Consider the following 23,773-nt stretch of genomic DNA (forward strand, 5'->3'; position numbering starts at 1 on the left):
ATCATTTTAAGTACATGAAAGTGTGCATAGAAGGTTAATTAGAATGTAGAAGGACTCTGAAGAAACAAGGAAATGGAACTCAAATAAGAGCTAATACTTGAGCTGGGTTTTGAAGGATCTGTCAGACAAAGATAGAAGGAAAGGAAATTCTCAACAGAGAAAAGGGCATGTAGAAAATCAGAGGAGCATAAAAGGGCAGGGTAGGTGCGGGAAACTGCAATTAGTTTAAAATATGGGTGAAGTTAAAATTGTTAGGCAACAAGGAAGGAAGTGGCTTAAGTACCCTACTAAGAAGCTCAGCCCTAAACCCTTAGGCAAGGAAGTTTGCCCAGCACAGAGGTCAAGTATGTTTCCTTCCATTAGTTTCCCAGGCTGATTCTCTTCCTAAAATTCCAGAGAAATGAGTTTAAGGTCTTTATAAGTTTAAGAAGATTGCTTTACTTATTTTCTTTAGGATGCATTTTATATTTTCAGAGTTGTATCTTTCTGATTTTTACCAAATACATATAATTTCGTAAATGCCTACAAGGTTGTGAATGTCTTCTTAGCTTCCTTTTTCTCTTGATGCATTCTCTCCCCCTCCAGTGTACCCCTTTGGTGCTTGGTTTGTACTTATCTTACTAAAGACGGTGAAGTGATCAGTTCTGTGTTGTAGAAAGGTCTTGGGCATGGTCATCTGTGCTGGATGGATTGGCGTGGGTAGTGCCTGGGAGCAAGGTAACCATAGCATGGCCTAGAAATTGTCCTGTAAGAGCCATTAAGAACTTAAAGTAGGGAAGTAGCAGAGAGAATGGGGGTAGAATTTGTACTCAAGAGAAACATATCATTGACCTGGAGGACAGGAGGTTGCTGGCCCTCTAATCTCTACCAATTTAAAACCAGACTGTTGAAGCCTTGCACGTGAGTGTTTCCAGATAGGTGGATGAAATGGAAGCCTTTAATAAAACATTGGAAATATGAAGATTTTTTAACGTAATTGTTTTTTAACCTCCATGTGAAATTGACATAATTATACACTCATTTTTTGTGACTAACTTCATGATGCAAAATTCCCAAAATAAAATTGATAAGACTAAAATGGGGAAAAAAATCAATACATAGCATGATCGTATATATATATGAACCTAAATATCTGTTCTTCTTATTAATACTCAGAGGCAGAATGAATGCTTGTTTTCCTATCTATCTCCTTGAACTGGTACTAAAACGTTTGTATATTATTCTCTGACATCAGTAGTATTTGTCATTGCAAATTGAGATTTAAAATGTGGTAATTTGAAGAAAATTGTTTGTTCTATGGAAGCAGTCTGCTCAGTTTTCTCAGCAGTGCAGGGAGTGAGTACATTGCACGGTCAGAAAAGGATATTTCCCCTTGTTTCAATACGCTCCACTTTAGCAGAGCAAGCCTTCACCTGTGTACTTTATCAGACTACAACCCTTCGGTACATAGCTATGACTCCCTCCTTTGTTTCAAAAGGAATATGCCACAAGAGGAGTGAAAAATCTCAAGGAGATATAAGGTCCCTCTAAGATCTCTGTGCCTTGCACATGGTGACAAAAACAACCCCAAAAACAGAGCTCCCCCTTTCTTACAGAGGGCGTGTGTTTCCTTGAAGATGAAGCTTTCTATTATAGTGCAAAGAACAGAATTGGTTTGGTACCCAGACTACTTTTACAGAAACTTTCCAAAAGAGAAAAAATCACTATCTTTTAAAAAAAATTAACAAGTAATGTACACAATAAACATGCCTAACTCCCATGTAATATTTCACCCATGTCCCTAAGCTTTGCCCCATCCTTCTCCCTTTCTTAAACCCCTAGAGGTGGGAATCTGCAGTGCATGTCGGGGATGAGTGAGGGCATTTTTTTCACATATTACTTGGTAATTATAAAAAGGACTGGGAGTTTGTTTGTTTCAAGCTGCCTTAGAACGTTCCAACTGTATCAGAACTGCCAGGTCAGAATGGCTTCAGAAGAGCTCTGTTAAATCAGTTGCATTAGAGCAATCAATTCACCATGTTATGTACCAAAATACATTCCCTTCCCAAGAAAGACCTTATAAAAATTCCTTCCCTGAGGTCATCCAGGCTCACATTGTCTGATGCACAGGTGGGAGAATGGTTCAAAGTCTTCGTAAGTTTAAGAAGCTAGTCTCTATTCTACTTTGCCTGCCATATGTGAAATGAACCTATTGACTTTCAGAGAAATGTCTTTGGGGTTTTGATGAAACGAATACAGGTATCTTAAATGCTTGTGAGTTTACAAATGCATATTTTGCTTCACTTTTTCTCTGTGCCATAGTGATGTCTTCTAACGTGTCTTGTTCTTTTCTGAATTACATATCATTTATCCCACTCAGTTTCTGCATTGTACTTGGTAAGCGTGGGCGTAATATGTAAAGGGTCTAATATCCCTCCATGGGCTGTGAGTCAGTGAGTTCAAGATGGGAGATTCCAAGACTGGGAAGTACCCTGCAGTGCTGTGTACCCAGCAGAGGCCCCGAATCTGCGGGTTGTTCCCACAGCCATCTGCCTAGTTTTTGATCCCACTTGTAAACTCTAGGTCAGATCCTTTTTCTTTTGCCTTTTCTCATCTCCATCCATACCTCCAATTAGAAAATACATAACCACATACTCAGAGATAAGTATTGGGTTGACCAAAAAGTTTGTTCGGGTTTTCGTAAGATGTTATGGAAAACCCGAATGAAATTTTTGTCCAACCAAATATTAAAGACGTCTATTTTACAACTAGATACATTACAGAAATACTGGGGGGAAAAGGCCTGTGTACTACATCTATTACTTTTTTTAATTTTTAGGTAATAAACATTATATTCTTTTTAAAAAATCATTTTTTATTACTCAACAACTTCATAAAACAAAGAATCGTGTCATCATCCAATGTTAGTGCAAAATAGTATTTTGAAAAGCTGGTGTCTTCAAAAGCTGATATCTTTAAAAGACTTGAAAAAGTTTGAGGATATGTTTGAGAATCTAAAACAAATCCACTTTAAGGAAGAATTATTACGTTGTATTCCCTTTTCATATTTTTTCAGTATACTTACCACATCAAAAATTAAGAAAAATATGCTAACTTTTTTATTCTTGGAAAAGTAATTTTCTAGAGTTACACTAAAGTAAATTTATTTCTTTTCCTTCCTTTTTCTTCTCAAACAGGGTAGAGTGGGCTTTTTTCAGTGAGTGAAGAACTTCCATTTCTCACAAACAAGACTTACTTCTTCTTGCAGCCCAAGAATAAGTTTTATAACATTGGCAATTGGACTGCAAATTTAGAATTTATAAATTTAGAAAATTCCAAAGTGTGGCAATTTCAAGAAGTAAAGTTGGATTGCTTTATATGCTAGCTTCACTTTTACCAAACTTACACATAAGTTATAAACAATTATTCTCACTTCTGGTTCTACTTTGTTCTTCAAGATGACAGAACACAGCAGAACAACTATAGTTTTGGGATAGTAGATATCTTCATCTTACTTAAATTTCTTCCTTAAGATTCCAGTCCCAAACTTTCAAATATGCCCATGGAAAAAATTGATTTTTAATTTCTTTTTAAAGTTTTCTATCCCTGTAGGAAAAATTTGATTTTTAAAAAGAATCTTGATGTTGCTATTTACCCATTCTGTGTATTTGCCTAATATCTAGCTGAGCAAATTAGGTAAATAATTTTTAATCACTGCTCCATTGAATGAATTCTCTAACTTTATTCTTTTCCTCAAAATTCCGTATATTTCTCAATCTGTAACTTTGCTCTTAATCAAAAGAGCAGTGTAGCACTGAAATTAAAAGTGCTCTTGAACTTAGGTCTTTCTAGGTCTGTGATCTTGAGCAATGTACTTAACCTGTCTATGCCCCTAAATCTTTAACTGCATGATGGTACCTACTTATCACCTTGAGTAGCGCCATGTTGAGAGAAAAACAATGTCTCACTTTACATATTAACTCACTTCATCTTCAGAAGTTTCCCTTGAAAGCAGTTGTAAATAACTACAGAGAACAGCCTTGAGAGGCTTCTTGAACAGTATATGTTTACTGTTCAATGAAACATATGAAACTAAAAAATGTAGAATCCTATTAGTAAAATTCTTTCTCCTTTTTTCCATTAGCTGTCAAGCTTCCATGCACATCGCCTGTTTGCCCAGAGAAGACTGACATTCAAAAGGTTTTAGGGGGAAAAGGTTGTATAGGTTGTCCTTCTTGCCAACAACTTAGTTGAAGCCTTTTATTATCTCACACTTGAGTCCTCTGTGTTCACTCCCAGCTTGCACAACTCTGCAGGGTAATCTTCCCGATGCCCACCATCATCTTTCTTCCCCCCTGGCTCTGGTGTTTCACTGCAGCACAATGAAGTCCAAAGTCTTCCCTGGGACTTTCTAATCATCCCACAATGTAGTGCCCCCTCAGCAAGCATGTGGATTCTTACTTTTGTCCAAACTCCTAGTTTCTCAGATCACTTATTCTATTCTTTCTGTCTGGCCAAACTTCACCTTTCCATCCTGCAAGGTGTAACTCACATCCCAAAGAAGCCCTTTACCAACCTACCCTATATTTATATTTATATTTATCCCCAAGTCAAACTACAAAATAGAGACCAGAAAGAAAGCAAGCCCAGGAAATGGACATAATTTCACTGGTAACACTAAAATGCAAAGCTATAATGTAACAATGGAAGCATATATATTTTTCTAAAAGAATTTTGTTAGAATTTGTTAGGAGAAGAAGTGAAAGAATGTGGTCTGCTAGGAAAGCGCTTTCCCCCGTGAAACAACACAGTGTTTTGAAAGGAGAACAGCTTTGGAGTCAGCAAAGGGGCTTTGACTTTCTGCTCTGTGAACCTGACCTAGTGTCATAAATGATCTGACTCTCACTTTTTCCATATGTAAAAGAGGCAATGCCTCTCAGCTCCAGGATGTGAAGAATAAATGGAAAAATGTAAGTACTTTGCCTGCCACACTGTGGATGCTCAAACCCTGTTAGGTCCTTTCCCTCCCCTTCTCCTTCTACTTAGAGAGCCATGAACATAGCAGAGGCATAGTAAAGAGCATTCAGGTAAGGGCAGGAGAGAGAAACAACAGTGGCATGATCACCTCTTATGCGTGAGTTCCCCTTACTTGACGAATAATCATGTTATAATCCGATTAAACACTTGAGAGTGACTCAGAGGTGAATTATTGCCACGAAAAGGATTTTAGTTATTCAGACATTGGTTTGAAGTCTGGGCCAAATTTTTGCCTACCTGACAGATAGTTTCCTTTAAATAATACTAAGGAAGGCAATGAAAAGACTGGTCAACTATGACCCTAATTCCAATCAGTGTTGTAAAAATGTTTACTGAAGCTGGGATGATCAGCAAACTTGGGGAAAAGTGGTGAGTTATCTACTAGTTAGTCAAGGATCACTACAGATGAAAATACCAGCACTCAGTAGATATATTTCATGTACAAACCTAGATACTTGGATGAAAAAAATTCCAGACCCATCTAGATACAGTCTCATCACCATATAGAAAACAGACAATATGAATAAGGAAGATAGAGGAAAAGTATCTAAAGAGAACAATTGCTCATGCAAGGAGGAAGCAGAGTCTCTCAACTCTAACTTCACTGAGACGTGATGGAAGTTTCTAGCCCAGAATAAATTGGTCAAGCACAGTATATGATGGACAACCAAAAAGGAGATTTATAAAGTGATTTACTTGGAGCAATAAGAAAAAATGAAGAAAACCAGAGAAAAGGTGAATCCTCTGATGGGAGCAGATGGTCCTGTTTCACACACAGTCTTTCCCATCTCAGTTGATGGCAACTCCATCTCTCAGGCAGCAGGACCACCCTAGACTCCTCATTATCCCTTATACTACACACCCAATGTGTCAAGAAAATCTACTAGCCCTATTACCAAAACAATCCAGAATCCATCCACATCTCACTACCTCCACCACCAACCCTCCATCTGAACTACCAACAGCGTACGCCCTCTTCCTCCCCTTCCTCTTCCCCTATCCTTTGCCAGTCTTCCTTCTTCATATTTTTAAAGCATTGCTATCTGCCAGGCACAGAGCTCAATGCTTGATATGTGTTACTCTATTTAATCCTAGCAACAACTTTACAAAGGCAACATCACTGTAACCAGTTTACACATGAGGAACATAAGGCGATAAAAGTAAGTAACTAGTCCAAAATCAAAGAGGCAAAGAAGTAACAGAGCCAAGATTTGACTGAAGAACATCTGCTTTACTGAATGCCTTTCTGTCATCCACCTCTTCCCTGTGCTTGCAGCAATTGGTGCCGGCTACTCTTTTTGTGTCGCTGCAATTATTGCACTGAAGGGTCAATGTCGGTGTATTTGACTGTCATCCCCACTAGACAATTGGAATCCAGCGAAATAGCTAATATTAATAACAGGTACCATTTATTGAACATCTTCCATGCATTATATTTATTCAGCAAGTACTTAATGAGTGTCAGCTATGTACCAGCCGCTGTTCTAGGTACTGGGAATGCATCGATGAACAAAACAGAGGTAGACTTTATCTGTAAGGAGTTTACATTTTGGTAGAGAAAGAGATCGTGAAATTTACAAATTTATCTACATTATATCAAGTGGCCATAAGGACTTGGACACAGGCAGGTTGGTCGATGTGGCGATGGGGTGTATGGAAGTCTCTTCTGAGTCCTTCTAATTTTTTACTGAAATAGGAAGCAAAGTTATCAGCTAAGCATGAATGGGAGGAGGAAGTGTGGGAAGTTTGAGGACAGGGAACGTGAGAAACAGTCAGCTAGGGGAGCACGAGATAGAGTTAACTATAGATTACTGGATGTGCAATAACATCACTCATCATGGTATGTTTTCCTCCAGCCATGTTCAGCTGCTCTGGGTCAAGTGCAGATTTAATTAAGTATACAATGTCAAGTTCTTTCTAGGTATCATCTCATTTAAATTTCCCAACAACCCTGTGGGTTGTTTAACTCTGTATTTTCCAGATGAAGAAATTGAACTGAGAGAATGCATCACTTTCTGAAGGTCACGTAGACGAAGTATCAGAATTCAGATTTGAATCCACATCTGTCACCTTCAAACCTTGAGTGATGAATTTTGACACAAAGTCCCTATCACATTGGACCCGCATCCTCAACTCTATATGTGCTTAATATGTTCTCAGTGAACTAGCTTCACTGAGAGGAACTAGCTTCACTGAGCTTCACTGTGAGGAGGAATTCGTACACATTCTGGTTGACCGAAAAGTTAGTATGCGTCAACAGACTTGAGACTGCCAAAACAAAGTTAATTAGATTTAGGCGGCCTGAATAAAAATGTAGTAGCGAGCCCACCGTGCCGGCACGCCTGTAGTGTTATGTCTGATCTGAGATGCCCAGGCTGCTGTGGGACATCAGCAAACTTGAAAGCGTCAACCAGAGGAGAGCAGAGAGGGTAGTGCAGGGCTTGGGAGCCATAAAACATGAAAAATATGGGAGAGAAAGAGACTATTTAGCCTTGGAAAGAAAAACTCAGCTCAGGGCCTGTCTTTATACACATCTCCAAGACTGCCATATTCTGCGTGATTCTGGAGCACAGAATTAGTGCCTAAAAGAAGGTGACAGACGTAGATGTGCCTCTGCATAAGGAAGAAGATAGTGTTGATTGGAGCCATCTGGAACCAGGATAGGCTGTGCCATAGAGAGATGTGTGCTCTGGAATTAAAAGCCATCAAGAGGGTGTTCTATAACCTTTTGAGAGATGTCAGAGGGGATAGTCACAACAAGGACAGAGGGTAAAACTGAATTTTCTGTTAGTCCTGCCGATTCCAATGGAGTCTGAGATAATAATCTCCCTTATCAACATCCTTTGGTGCTTGTTATCCTTTGACGAATTTTTTTCAGAATATCCAGAGTCTAGCTCTTCGTGTGGGTATCCCAGCCCTGACATATATTAGCTTTGTGACGTTGCCTAACTTAGGTATGACCCTGATGCCTGTCTAATCTATATAGGGGGAATAATATAGAACCTCTATTATGGGGTTGTCAGGATTACACGCATCACTCCATGTAAATTGCTTAGAAGGGTGCCTGGAATTATAAATGCCCAATAAGTGTTCACTCTCATTTTTTCAAGTGTTTTTCACACACTCCCCTTTAGTGCTGCTTCATTATTTCATGAGTTCTTGTTTTTTCCAACTAAATCGTCACTCTTGTCATATATATATTATATATATGGGGCTGAGCATATATATATTACCGGGTACTTAATAGTTCAAAACAAAAATGTGTTTCTCTTCTTTCAAGCAATGTAAACTTGTTTAGAAGCATCTTTTGTACATTCTCAGGGAGACTTTTCAAATTTGGTGGGATTATCACCTAGAGGAGAGGTTTTATGGATTTCTCCATCTTTTAAAATACTAAAGTGTGCTCAAACACTACTTTTTCAGGGGTTGCTTCTTGTTTCCAGTCATCATTAGGAAATAAACAAAGATTTGTTTAGGATACAGAACATAGCAGTTTTCTGAAAATCTACTGGGTGCAAGCCCTGGGCTATATACCAGGGGGAGGAAGAGTAAGGGGGCAACAGTGGTGAGGAAATAAAGATAAGCAACAGGATCTCTATAGTTTGCAAGGACCGTACAGTCCAGTGGCAGAGGGAAAAAGAGAAGGACCTGCTGACCCACACTTGCTTACTTTTTCCCTTCATCTGCAACATCCACCTCTTTGTCTCATGGGTCCTAGCTTCAGTGACTTTGAGGTCCTCCAACAAGCTAAGAGATCACCCCTCTTCCTACTGTCTTTCCTTTTTAGACACTTTCCCTGCCCTTCGCGAGACTGGCTTCTCTCACCTCTCAGGATGTGGCTTAAAAAGCTTCTTTTCAGTTACACCTTTCTTATCCGCCATGTCTAAGCAAATAAGTTCTCCATCCCACTCCCAATGATTATTTGTCAATATACCCCATTCGTTACGCCCACAGCACTTACTACAACGTTTATTTTTATGTATTTATTTGCTTGCTTGGGTGTTTATTCACTTTTTCCATCCCAAAGGCAACAATCACATCTATCTTTTTTTTTTTTTTTTTTTTTTTTTGCGGTACGCGGGCCTCTCACTGTCGTGGCCTCTCCCGCTGAGGAGCACAGGCTCTGGACGCGCAGACTCAGCGGCCATGGCTCACAGGCCCAGCCGCTCCGCGGCATGTGGGATCCTCCTGGACCGGGGCACGAACCCGTGTCCCCTGCATCGGCAGGCGGACTCTCAACCACTGCGCCACCAGGGAAGCCCCACATCTATTTTTATTCACCAATGCAACCTCTTTCGCATAGCCAGACTTTCAGCAAATATGTGTGGAGTAAGTGAAAAATCCTTTCGGCCTAAGGTGGTGAGCACAGGGGCTGAGGTGTGTATTGGTGCTGGGGAATCACAGAAGATAGGCATCTAACCCAGTCTTGGAGATCCTGAAGGTGGGCATTGCAGAGGCTGTCACTGCCCCATCAGACCTCCTCAGCACTCTTCCCATACTTGCCAACAGCTTGCTATTGCGAGATTGCCAAGCTCCTGGAGGGTTCTCTCTGCCTGAGGGAGCATGCTTGACCAACACACAGGGAAGGCCAGAAAGACCAAGGAGTGAACGCCCAGAAGCAGCTCTCAACCAATAAGGGGTAGGTGTGGGTGGCCTCTGCATCTCAGCTTCCTTGCCCCTGGGTGGCACAACTCTGTATTCTGAGTATAGTCTACAGTGTTGCCGTGAGGTCCAGCAGTGCTGAGCCCCAGCTGCAAAAGAAGTAACCCGTTCATTAAAACACCTTCCAGAGGCCCCCTTCCCTTTCTCACTTCCCCACCTCCTATTGGTGCCTCCAGGGAGACCTCCTTAGTAAATTGCTTGCATTCAAATCCTCATCTCAAGGTCAGCTTCTGGAAGATCTCAATCTAAAAAAGGACAAGTGACCAGAATCTTGAAAGGCATGTCGAGTTCACTAGGCAAGATTTAAAAGAATTTCCAAAGAGGGCAGGATTTCCTTAGTGCAGAGAAGAGAATCAAAGTCCCAAAATCTGGGGGTCAGATTTTGATTATGGCTGGGCCCCTGCAAGATATTTATAGGAAAAGACAGTAAGCAATCAGCTGCTCATCAGCACATGAGATGAGCTGTTTCAGAGCCAACAGCACAGTTCCGTGCATGTAGACAGAAGGTCCTAAACTCTTGAAATAACACATTGCAACCCTGCACGCTGTACTCATGAATCTTTAACTGAAGAGCTTCTTTGTGTCTTTTCCTTTTTTGAAATACAACTCAGGATCCAGGAATGTGAGGCTTAATCCTGAAAAGGAAGCCTTGTACAAATGGTGTCTTGAAAGCCAGCATGTAGCCTGTTCATAAATTTTATGATGTGTGAAGCACATGTTCAAGGAAGCATTTATTAGTAAGTCCATAAGTTAAATTAGAAAGGGTGGTTCATGCCTTAAATATTCCGTCATTTTCCACACTGTTTATGTTTCCAGACCCAAGTGTGAAATTTAAATTTTCTTTTAATGTATTCACCTAACAAATGATTTACTCTAGGCCAGCATGTTTTCTTATGGTCCCCAGTAGTGGTGTTTTGCAGTTGGGGGGAGACAGGGAAAATGCTTCTAAATAACTTTTTCAATGTCAAAGTTTCTGTACAGAAATCATAGAATGATCTTACTGGTGGATTTATTAAGAAGATGTAGTTTATTTCTCCCGGAAGATTGGAGTATTTTATATCGGGGATGTTTTGATGAATTTGGAAACTGGCTAGTCATAGTGCTGTCTCTGAAAGTCACAACTGGCATAACTGAGTCTGTGAGTGGCTCGTATTAGGAAACAGATCCTGTGATGGGTTGTGGCCCTTGGTCACTGACTTTTTCAAAGCACCTGCCAAGGCACACCAAAATAGGAGCTATAGTTGGAAAACTGTAAACTCTGTAGAACGTAAAAGGGATTGTGACCAACCCCTGATTGTAAAATCCTATGAACTTGAAATTATGTATAGTACAGACTATGCTATGTATGATATGAACAGCCTCATACTGAGTTTCATACTGAGTCTTTGTGTGAATATGGTTAATTTTACACATGTAAAGAGTAACAAATTTATTCAAAGAATCTAACTCATTTTGTAATTTTAAAACAAAGAATATCTTGTGTGTATGTGCGTGTGTGTTTGAGAGCATGTGTTTGTGTGTGCGTGTGTGTTATTCTCTAATGGGAAAATGACTCATGTAGAAATAAAAATTCATTAAAATATGCTATAATTATATATAGATGTATATAGTGTGTGCCCTTAGCAGAGCCTTCTTGAATCCACAAAATGCTCAAAATACAAAAGTTTTGAAAACATTTACATCTTGTGAAAGTGTTTTTTCCATCTCTATTTATTACATCTCCCTGCTACACAGTCACCAAAACTCTCTGGAAAGTGATAAAGGCCTTAAGTAAAACCAGACTGGCATGGATCACTGACATATACTGGCATAAATTTAAAAAACGAAGCTAGCTGATTTTTAAGCCTTGGTTCATTTCACAAAAGCAATGAATAGCAATGCTGTCAAAGAGTTGTGCCTAGTCATAAAGCCTTTTCTGCATTTAAAATCCTGACTGGGAGCCAAGGTTTATCTTTAAACACTCATGCTTGAACATGTCCAGACAGAGTGTTCCTAATTGTAACTTGCCCTGCTTTCTTTTTCATCTAGAAAGTAGATTTCCTTTGTAAGGGATAGAATAAGCTATGGACATTCAGACATAGGACTTAAGAATACATGTAACAACAGTATTTCAAGGCATTAAATGTTTATTTTCTGTGTAGTTGTTGAAATTACAGACTTTGGAATTAGTCACCTGAATTTGCCTAACTAGCTCTGCAAATCATTAGCTGAAAGACTTGGATCTCTGTTCCCTTCTCTGTAACATGGGAATACTGAAAGCATCTATCACATATATTTATTATGGACATTAAAAGAAATAAGGTATGGAGAGTACCTAGCACTGTACCAGACACCTAGAAAGTATTCAGCAAATTTTAACTATTATATTATTATTATTAGTCTACTATGTGCCAGGCACTGTACCAAGCTCCTTGCATAATCTCATTGCATGGTCAACATATGACCTGCAAGGTAAATATAAGTACGGTTATTTTATAACCGTACTTATCTGGAGGATCAGAGAAAAGATAAGGAAACAAACTGGTAAGAAGCAAGACAATGACTCAAACCCAGGCCTCTTTAGCTCCATGTTCTTTATTCTGTTCATGTCCTGTTTCATACAGTACCAGTGATATGCAGCTACTTAAGTTTAAATTTAAATCAGTTTGAATTAAATGAAGGAAAAAATTTAGTTCCTTCATTCCACTAGCCATGCCAAGTCTCTATAGGCACATGTTATTAGTAGCTATGATACTGGATGGTACAGATAGAGAATATTTCCTTCATCTGTTCTATTTGACAATATTGCAGTCTAGACCATACTATCTCTCCAGGCTGGTTTGCTCTCAATAGGACAACAAATTTTTTCTTTTAAATATTATAACAAAGGCTCATCAATTAATGACTTAACCCTTTGTAATAAAGACAACACATTGCTATAGATGGCCATGTAGATCGTAGCTAATCCATCTAACAGTCTACACAGGAATGAAAAATTTGCCCTTGGCCAGATCATCACAGTGCCCAAGAACTAGGAGAATCCTCCGCTGTAGTCTAGATGATCTTTTTATTCAATAATAAGAACCCATGGTGATGGGAAATCCTAAAGCCAATGTGAAAATGCAAGATGAGTCTCCACCTCTCATCTACCTCTAATACTCTATGGACCTATAACTTTCATTTGGGGCTCAACAAGCTTAAAGCTGTTTTCAATATTTTTTAAGTTTCTGGGTGTAGTCTACTTAGGTGTAAGCTTTGGAAAGAGGAGATAGTGATTTATTATGTCATTAACAATGATATTCTGCCCAGGAAATTTTTCTCTTCACTGGAAGCCAAATGACTTTTCTAGCTTGGTAGCCAATAAGTAATATTGATGATATTTATCACCTTCTTTTCACAGACCTTTTTGATTAGTACCAGATATTACAATCTGGAGACTGTAAATGCGAAGGGCAAATGGGAGTGGCAAAGCAAACAACCATATAATCCAATATTCAAAACAAAGTCAAATAGATTGCCTCTTTGAACAAAAGCTCTTTCATATAAAGCCAACTCTTGTTAGAGAGCAGAGTGGTGCAGCAGAACCGCGCTGGGCCCATAAAACCAACTTTGACTTCAGAAGAAATAGTTGAGGCATGAGGGACAGACCTGAGGAACTTCATGCATATAAAAGAGCAGCTGGCATCGTAGAAGGAGCATTAGGTAAGGGATCAGAAGATCTGATATCTCCATGGTATCCTGAACGTACTTCAACTATAGCATCTACCATATTATGTTTTAATTGTCAGTTTCCGTGTCCAAGTCTCCCATAGACTATGAGTTCCTGAAAACCTACTGCCTATCACTGTGTCTCACGACATGGTAAAATATGTATTTTACACCATCGACCCTCCAAAAAAATTATGATTATATCCCAAACCCTTCACACCCCATTGTTATCACTTTAGCCAACTTGCTCTGGCCCATGTGCTGAGCTGCTTCTCTTTGCCAAGCTGACTTGGTTTAATAGTAAATTCTAAGGTTTTTCTCTAAAAGCACTTGATAAGAAACACTGAAAAAAAAAGGAACAGGAACGGCTATAGTTCTTTCAGTTACGGTTAGTCCCACAAAGAGAAGAGATAAAACAAAAATTAGGAACCAGTGGCTGAATATAAACTTGACTTCCTGAGAAGATACAGTAAGTCACCTGGAATGTATTCAATACTGAAGAATATTAACATTGTCCAAAATAATGAATGCAACCACTAGGGAGGACTCATTTAGAGTTTGCAACTTAGGCCCTGAAAATTCTGCCTCATTATGCATTATGCAATATTATGCAAACTTTGGCAATATATGTGTTTATAATCTGATTAGTTCTCCCCCCCTCTCCCCGCCCGACACACACCTGCTCATCTCTGAATGTCCTCATGCAACTCGCTGATGGGAGATCAGGAAGTGGCTTCCTGCACCTGTAAGTATCTTTGCTACTACTAAACCAACATCTGACTCCTGAGAAATCCTTGGTTCTGCAGATACAGCCATGCTGACATCAAAGAAGAAATGATTCCCAATCTACAACTACTACAACGGAACACTGACCCAATCTTTTGTCTTAAACTGGAGGCTCTGGGGTTGTTTTCTGTAACATGACATCTATTTCCCAGTTAGAAAAGGGAGGCATTGCACAGGATGATTTTGAGATCATAAGACCTCATTCTGTCACTTGTTAGGAAGGCTTGCCTTCCTAAGGTAAATTCTTTCCCCCAAAATGAAGAAATCAAGTGGATTAGCTAGAGTGGTCTTTGCTGAATGCAATTGTTAATATCTGAGTTATTTTCCTTGGCAAAATTATGTTTCCTCTATGTTCTGCTTCCTTTGAGAGAGCCTGGTTTGTAAGCAAATTATTTTCTACATTTGTTTTCCTTTCTGTTTTTTCAAGTAAACATTTTTATGAGCCATAAATCATGAGGAATCAGAAAACAAAGAAAGGCATTTGACTTTATCTCATGTGGCATTGTCACCAAAGTGTTTGTGCGTGCCATGAGCACAACTTTCATCTTTTCCTCCCCATGGACAGCTTTTGCTGACTCCTGTGAACAAGTTGACCCTAGAGAAAGCTTCTTATCAGGTAAAACAAGAGGAAGAAGGAGCAATTCCTACCATGGCAAACACTTCTCACCCCAACCCCCAGGGATAGGCATACGCTGTTGTAGCACATGATTCTGATTTTATCTCTATTTGGAATTGAACAATATAACTTAGCTGTTAAAATACACACTATTTCAAGGCGATTTCTAAGCAATGTCCAGGCAAAGAAGCCCTAAGGACCTATGTATCAAGAGCCATCACAAGCTAAACAACATACTCTTGACAAATGTGCTATAGTGAATACCTGTCATGGGTCTTCCACAGCTGTAGGCAGAAAGCATAGAGTAGACTGGCTTGGGTCCAGGGAAGAAGAGCTGGTAACTTAGGCATTTCTAATATGACTGAAATTTAATCAATTCCATGATAGAACAAAGGTCAGCTTCCATGAACTAGTCCCTTCTCTGAGGTTCTCATTGTATGTTAAAAACAGTGCAATCCCATCTGGTTTCTTCTTTTTCTTAATTCACAGAATGTCAGTACTGGGGCTCAGAGTTCCAGCTACCTACTCTGGATTTTGAAGATGTTTTAAAAGATGATGAGCATGCATACAGGTGGCTCTCCAGGCTCAAGAAAGTCGGCATAGTGCGACTCACAGGAGCATCTGACAAACGAGGAGAAGTTTTAAAACTTGGGAAAAGGATTGGTTTCCTTTATCTCACATTTTATGGGTAAGTCACCCAATAGTTGGTGTTCTGCCATCATATATAGGGTTTGATATACTTTCCAGACAGGGACTCTTTTGATTGATGATATAGAAATTTCCACAATGTCTTGACAGGAAGTCAGATGAGAATCTAAAAGTGGAATTTCTCTGAGAATGACTGGAATGACGTCAGACGCCAAAGACAGGATAGTTAAAGGTTGAGGATTAGTTTGCTAGGGCCGCACAACAGAATACCGTAGACTGGGTGGCTTAAACAATACAAGTTTATTTCCTCACAGTTCTGAAGGCCAGAAGTCCAAGATCAAGGTGCTGGCAGGGTTGGTTCTTGGTGAGCGCTCTCTTCCTGACTTGCAGTTGGCCACTTTCTCACTGTATCTTCACATGGCCTTTCCTCAGGGTACCAGCACTCCTGGTATCTCTTCCTCTTCTTATAAGGACACCAGTCCTACTGGATTAGGGCCCTGCCCTTAAGATTTCATGTAATCGGGAACTCCCTGGCAGTCCAGTGGTTAGGACTCCACGCTCTCACTGGAGAGGGTCTGGGTTCAATCCCTGGTCAAAAAAAAAAAAAAAAAAAAGATTTCATTTAACCCTAATCACCTCCTTAAAGACCCTTTCTCCGAATGTAGTCACATTGAAGGTTAGTGTTTCATCATATGTATTTGGGGAGGACACAATTCAGTCCATACCAAGTGGGATAGAAGACTGTTTCTCTAAGCCTTTTTAAAAATATTCAGCTTTACAAATGTGAACGTTCATTAAAGTTTTACCTCCCAAGAGTTGGCACGAAATTAGGTTGGGCCCTGGGGAAATGAAACCAACCACCAGATGTTTTAAATAAAGCTAACATGCAGAAAATTAAGTCTACGCACTTTAACAAGTAACAGGAAATACAATTGATTTTAACTTTGGAACAAGAGGCTGTTTGCATAAGAATTGCCTGGGAGGTAACATTAATTACGGATAAAGAAACACTAGCAACAGGAAACACTACCTGGAAGTGGGGGTATGACTGTATTTCTAATCTTTAGGGTGAGCCTGTCATTTGCGATGGAGACACTTATTCTTGGGCTCAGAGTAGAGGGCACTAAAAGTGAAAAGGACCTGCAAAATGCAAAGTTTGCAAACTGGTAGCACACGGGCAGTATTCAGATGTGTTTTGTTTGGCTCACACGATGTTGAAAAAAAATGGGATCAACACTTAAAAACTGGAAGATTTTACATTAAATATGGAGCTGACTTTTCTTGAAAAATCAAATGTAGCAACAACTGAGCTTAAACCCCTGCTTGCCAGCAACCTGCTGGAGGTAAGAAAAGGCTGAGCCCTGAAGAGAGCATATTCTCACTCTCCAATTTCACGAATTCTGCCCCCAACACCCACCTCAGACCTGCAAGAGCCCTGCTAGCCTTTGACTTTGCCCTTAGGTTTGCTAATCTAGAGCAAGACCTCGTCTGCAGGTAAACAGAAGGTCAAAAATATTCAGTCACTTGCCTTCAATGATTTGAGCATGTTTATTCATGGTAGAAGACTCTATCATGTTTAGGCTTGGATGACCCAGTCCCCACCCCCATCCCAAGAACAAACTTTTACCATTAGCGAGTTTGTGGCATACAAAATTTTTATCTCCCCTACATCTGTAAGAATTTAAGCTGCTTTAACAGATTACAGCAGCAACAACAGACAAAGGAAAGAGGAAGAGCCTTGAAATTATTAAGAGCCCCAACTGTATTATTTTCTCTCTATTTTTCACAACTTTCTGGAATAGATATTATCCCTGAGTTCACTAATGAGGAAGCTGAAGCCCAGAGAATTAAAGTATAAACCCAAGTTTCCACAGATAGTAAACAAGGAACCAGAGTTGGAATCTGTGTCTGTCCCATCCCTGGGCTTTCTAATCTACCTCACTATCAATCATAGTATGAAGGAAGCGCATTGAAAAGATGCCTTAGGGCACTGGAGGTAAACAGAACACTTCAAATATCTTCTAAGTTCTTTTTACTTCATTTTTATTTGCTGACAACAGACTTTTTGCACTGAGGCCAACACATTTCACAGTTTCATTACACTGGCCAAATTTGGGGCTCTTTGTTATGGCTCCCTAATTTCCACCCCCATCCATCACATTAAGGGTCAGATTCTTAGTCCTGATTTATAACTTGTGTTTTATTTTGTTTTGTTGTTACAAATCCTAAAAAAGGCTTAATAATTTGGCCACTGGTCTAATATTGTGAAATTTGTTGGAATGAATACTAAAGGTTTGTTGTCAAAACAAATCAGACTTCCTACTACTCTTCCATTCCCTTTGTCCCAGATCTTTGCATCTGACCACAGAGTTTACCTACACAATTTCACCTTCAGCAGTTGATCACATTTCTTCCCTAAATCTCTCAAACTATACCACACTCCAGAAAATGCCTTTCTTTCCACCTTACTGCTTCTTCCATCAATAATTGCCAAGATCTCTTTTTTTAATTTTTAATTTTTTTTTTTTTGGGTAATTTCGAATTCCCTACCTCAAGAACTTAACGAAGAGAACAGTTTTGTTGTTGTTGTTGTAGTAGTAGCTTTGATTTTGTTTGTTTGCTTACTTGTTTGGGGGGATTTTGTCAACAGAATGAGAAAAGTGAATATTTTCCCCGAAGTTACTTGCCTTTTCTATACTGAAGTCAGGGTAACATGAGATTTTAAAGAAAGGGAGATATTTAGGACAATGTTTCTCAACCTAGGCTGCACAGTGGAATAACCAATTTAAAAAATACTGACATCTGGGTCCCATCTCCAGAAATATTTTTTTTTAACAGGACTTGGATTTGGCCTGGGTATCAGGAATTTTAGAAACACTTCAGGAGATGCTCATTTGCAGCAAAGGTCATAAGCCTCTGGTTGAGAGGAAGGGTAGTTCAAGAGAAGGCAGGTCACAGGAGGTGTGGAGCTTGGTTTCTTTACATCCTCTGAACTCTCACAATTATGTAGACTAAATGGCACTTGTCATGTTCTTCTTTGTACTGTGGTAATGCCTGGACGTGACTTTAGAACAGAATCGGTAGCTGCCTTAGACAGGGTCTCTCCCTTTCATATCTTTGTTTCTCCACTGGCCTTACTCTTTTTATTTATTTATTTATTTTTGGCTGTGTTGGGTCTTCGTTTCTGTGCGAGGGCTTTGTCTAGTTGCGGCAAGTGGGGGCCACTCTTCATCGCGGTACGCGGGTCTCTCACTGTCGTGGCCTCTCTTGTTGTGGAGCACAGGCTCCAGAAGCGCAGGCTAAGTAGTTGTGGCCCACGGGCCCAGTTGCTCCACGGCATGTGGGATCTTCCCAGACCAGGGATCTAATCCGTGTCCCCTGCAATGGCAGGCAGATTCTCAACCACTGCGCCACCAGGGAAGCCCTGGCCTTACTCTTGTTTGAAAAATAACTGGTTGGTGATTGAGTGAACAGAAAGAATAAATGAAGGCAATAAATAATGAAGGCAATAATAATAATGCCAGAAATAGGAGAGAGACAGAGAAAGCAAAGTGGGGAATGTTAAAGGTAAACTTTGCTTTCCGGGTAGATTTTTCAAGGAGCCTGGTTTCCGCTCTTGCTTAGCTGCCAAAAACAATAATAACTTGATGTTACTTCACACATGCTTGCCTTGGGAAACTAACCTAGTACTTTTCCATTCAAATAGGGTTACTAGTTTAGAGAATTTAAACTGTGTGGGTCTAAAGTGAGAATTATAATGTCTATTTTGGGGATTTTGGCTGCCATCTACATTGTTAGATTGTTGGTTGGATAAACAAAAACAGTAGATTCCAGAACTTTCTGTATTTTTAGCATATGGTAGGCAAGGAATAATATATAATGAATAAATTCACACCGAGTTTTTAAAAGACTATAAAGCAGCTGACGAATGCAATAATTATTAGAGCATTTCATGTTATAAAATTATGTTCACCTATCAAAATGGCAATAGCTTTGAGGATATATGTTTACATCATTTTCCACAGCTGTATTTTCTCAGATACTTGACATTTTTTGACAGTGCATCATCTAGGCAATATTTTTTCATGCAGCCATATGAAATGCTCAGTAACCTTACTGCCTTAATGATGAAATCTTTCCTGGGAGAAAAGAATAAGAGTTGGTAAAGAAACCCCCATTGTCAATTTTGTCAAATACATATACATGTGGAGCAGTATGTAAAAAGATGACCTTTTCAGGAGGATTTAAACCTTTGACTTGGAACAATGTAGTTTTTACAGAATGAGGCCAAAAGCCTCATCCCATGTCCCTGACCACACCCCACCCTCACAAAAGGAATGAAAATAGCTTTCTGGATCATTTCTTTCTTTATTGAACAAAATATCTGAATTTTATGACATAATTTAACCCAATGGGAAATAGTCATTGTAAACTACACTCCACTGCCATCTTCAATGACTGAACGCAAGTTAGAATAATGCATTCGACAATGCATCCCACAGAGTAAATCTTAAAGAAAGTACAGTCACTGTCAATGAAAGAGAATGTCCTGGTCGGTGGTATTGTCGTCTTACTCATCCATGCAACAACCATTCCTTGAATACTTTACCACATGCAAGGCGCCATGCCAGGCATTTTGTTCTGAACTAGATCTGGGTTTCTACTTTATGCAAAACTATCTTTGGTGATTGCTGTATATGGGTGAATATAAAGAGTTGAGTTGACTTCATCTAGATAATCTGGAACAATAAACATTCCATAAAACCAAGAAACAAACTGTAAAGTACCCCTGGACTTTTGGCATTACAAATGAGGGAACAAGATAGTCAATACATGCCAACAGTAATTAAAAGGTAGCACATAGCTCAAGGGTGATACTCTCCCAGCCTGGTGAAAGCAAGGTGAAGATGGGGTGATATTCAGCTATCAATATGGCAGCTAGAGAGAATGAAGCCAGACTCCTCAAACTTACACAGGCTACCACTGTATAAATAGGTGTGACATTACTACATACATATTTAATTATGACTATATAATTCTATACTTCTCCTCCACATCTCAAGCTAGCCCAACTTAGATGCAAACCATTTTTTTTTTTTTTTTTTTTTTTTTTTTGCGGTACGCAGGCCTCTCACCGTTGTGGCCTCTCCCGTTGTGGAGCACAGGCTCCGGACGCGCAGGCTCAGCGGCCATGGCTCACGAGCCCAGCCATTCCGCGGCATGTGTGATCTTCCCGGACCGGGGCACGAACCCATGTCCCCTGCAGTGGCAGGCAGACTCTCAACCACTGCGCCACCAGGGAAGCCCTAGATGCAAACCATTTTATCCACCAAAGAGAGTTGGTGGGGAACAACTACAGCCATATCTCCTTTCTCACGTTGCTCAGGTTGCTTTCCTCCCTTCCAACTTAACACCTTCTTTCTTGCATGCATCTCCCTCGCTTTTCCATCTCCTTTATCCTGTCTACAAACAACATGTTCCAAGTCCTCCTCTGATTTTGGCTGCTTTTTGGCCTTTCGTGCCCTAGTTGCTTGACCTATTAATCTTTCTCCTCCTGTGTTCCAACCACCATCCCTGCTACATCCTCCCTTGATCTGGTAGCCTCTGCAGTTTTAAGGGAGAGAACCCCTCTCCCAGCCTCAGCTCTGTGAGATCACTACCAGCGCCACATCCCCATGCCCAGGCATTACAAGAAAACAAAATAAGTACTTTACTACTCATCCTAGGAGCCAGTTTTGCATTCTGAACCGTCCATCCAGAAAGAGGGGTGGAAATTCCCTTCTCTCCCATATATTCCTAATATCTAGTTAGGCAATTTCTGTTTCTTGTGGGAGATTCCACTTTTAGGGATAATGCATGCAGTGTGAAAGAAAATAAACTACTGTGTTGTAAGATATCACTACTGTTAGTTTGCTGGGTTGTAGTAATATTTGCTAGTCATCATATTTTGAGACTGTAATTAAGACAACAATGAGAAGTTCACATGCTCTTCCCTAAAAAGGCAAAAGCATAACCTGAGAATTTCTTCTCTAATTAGTTGGACAACTAAATTAACTGGTGTGGTCAGGGTATTACTATTTATATATACTTGTGTGTGGTGTGTGTGTGTGTGTGTGTGTGTGTGTGTGTGTGTGTGACACAGAGATGGGGTGGGAGAGGAGGGTTCGACATCGTATTTTTTAGTGTTTACCATTAATATTGTGTATTAACTAGTTACCTTTCTTGTGACTACTAGCCAGGATAACCTTTGAAAATAAGGCATGTGTATCTCATTGCCATTGCCACCGTCATATTGAGCTCTTTGCAGGCGGAAACAGTGGCCTGCTCAATACTAGCTTGGTGTCTCACACACACTTATCTCTCAGGAAACGTTAATGAAAGGGAATGTATGCTATGATATTGAGAAATTCCATTTGATCAAGACATCAAAAATTCTTTCTTAGCATTGTCGACATTTATCAGTCCTTAGAAAATTAACCTCATGAACAACTCATCAGAAAGTCAAGAGGAAGAAAAATACAAATTTCAACCTTAGCTAGCAAAACTCCTCTTTTCCAGATCAGAGCCCAGAAGTTAAGTTCTTTCTTCTTCTTTCTTCTTTCTAGGAATATTTTATTTTCTAGCACAAGCAAGATGCAGTAACACATGTAACAAGGATTAGACTAAGAAGAATAATCAGGTGAAAATTAAAAAATATATTTTTCTGAAACACTAACATCAGGAATAAAATAAAGATGATGAGAGACAATGAGGAATAGGTGTAAAAGCAAAGAAATTTATGAATCTTGGTGGTAGTCAAATTTTATCTTGTGGAGACAGCATGAAAGATATGTAAATGCTAAATAAAACTTATAAGGCCACAAATTGTAGTGGAAAATAAATAAATACTTTGAAACACTTCCTTTCATAAAGTTTAGGGAAGAATTGAGGACCCAATGCCCCAGAGCATCTGTATTGCCTTACTACCCAGAGAGCTGCCCATGGGACCAGTAGGGAAGCAGAGCTTAATCATGGCTTCACCACCAGCTATTTGTAGGTGAGAAGTTGGTCTAAACTTTTAGTTTCCCAGAGTTCTATGATTCTCCTCTACTGAGGCCTTGTTTCTCTTTCTAAAGGAGTGTTTTAATACCTATCATGCCCTTTGAGGCCTTTGGATGAAAATTTGCTGGAAAAAATCTAAAAATGCTACTATTACTGCTGAGTTTTGCATCTGCATGAGTACCTTGCATGCAGGCTTCATGAGATGAATAAAATAATGTCAAACAGCAAATGTTTCTATTGGGCTGTTTGTCAAATGCACCAGCCAAGCCAGTTAAAAATTAACATTATTGAAATAGCCTCTGGGGAGAACAAACATATCTCCTTTCCAGCATTCACTGGATTTCTGCTAGCATTTCTGTAAGCCAGCCCAGCAGCACTTCACACATTAGCTTGTATTAGAGATTGAGGACGTATGAGTGAAAAATATGATTATTCTTTGGCATCTGGCGCCTTAGAAATTGCTCCTACCATTAATACTTCCTCCAAATCTGACTTTGAAACAGCTACTTGCTTGATATACATGTTACTAGAAAACATTTGTGAAGTGTGGGGACTGAAGAGGGGAAGAAAAAACAAGTTTACCCATTTTGCTGAAGTTTCTAGCCAAGCAATTGCTTGAGAAAACCACACAGCCCTTCTTGAATAAAAATGGCTATAAAATAAAAACTAACCTAGAAGCAATTCAGACTTGGGAAGAAAACTTGTCTGAGTTCTGAATTGAGTTGTAATTTCATCCTACTTTGTGAAAAATCTACCCTGAAATTTCTTAATGAGCTGTTTTAGATTTAGTACTGATCACAGTATTTGAGGATTGGGTTGGGGAAGCTTTAAAATGTGTATTCTCCTGAGTATTAGGGTTTCCCAAGCAGAGTAACAAGCTGTGTTCTTTCGGCCATTGTGAATCCCAGTTTACGTTATCAGCCAAGAGCCAGTCTCTGGAGTTCCGTTTGTTATCTTGGGTTTCACGGTAAAGTAGCTGCCAACAAAACCACTTGAGTATGAGGTCATCTCATGAATGAAAGGAAAAATAATTTCTGTATCTCATGCTCCTCTAGAAATCACTTGAGGAAATTTACAGGCTACCCTACTAAGGCAGTTGCTTTTCCACAAGCCCTCTGATCCCCATTACCTCTTTGGTTATACTCTGTGCAGCCAAGACAGGCAGCTGCTGTTATTGAGATGGGAGAAAATAATTTTCTATTAAGCACTTTTTATGTGCTAAGTATTGAGCTCCATGCTTTACCATCATGATCTTGAATCTTGACGATTTTGATAAGAATCATTATCCCCATTTTAAAAGTAAAGAAACTGAGGCAG

General features: G+C 39.6%; 1 protein-coding gene across 1 annotated transcript in view; it reads left to right on the forward strand.

Annotated features, from left to right (window-relative positions):
* BBOX1 (gamma-butyrobetaine hydroxylase 1) overlaps nt 1-23,773 on the forward strand; it is a 77,447-nt gene that overhangs the window by 10,950 nt on the left and 42,724 nt on the right. The window contains exon 4 of the mRNA XM_082845274.1: nt 15,257-15,455. Within this exon, the coding sequence (XP_082701400.1) occupies nt 15,257-15,455 (199 nt within the window). The remainder of the gene's footprint in view (nt 1-15,256; nt 15,456-23,773) is intronic.

The sequence above is a fragment of the Leucopleurus acutus genome (assembly GCF_964270905.1).
Source record: "Leucopleurus acutus genome assembly, chromosome: 8".
Classification (NCBI taxonomy): Eukaryota; Metazoa; Chordata; class Mammalia; order Artiodactyla; family Delphinidae; genus Leucopleurus; species Leucopleurus acutus.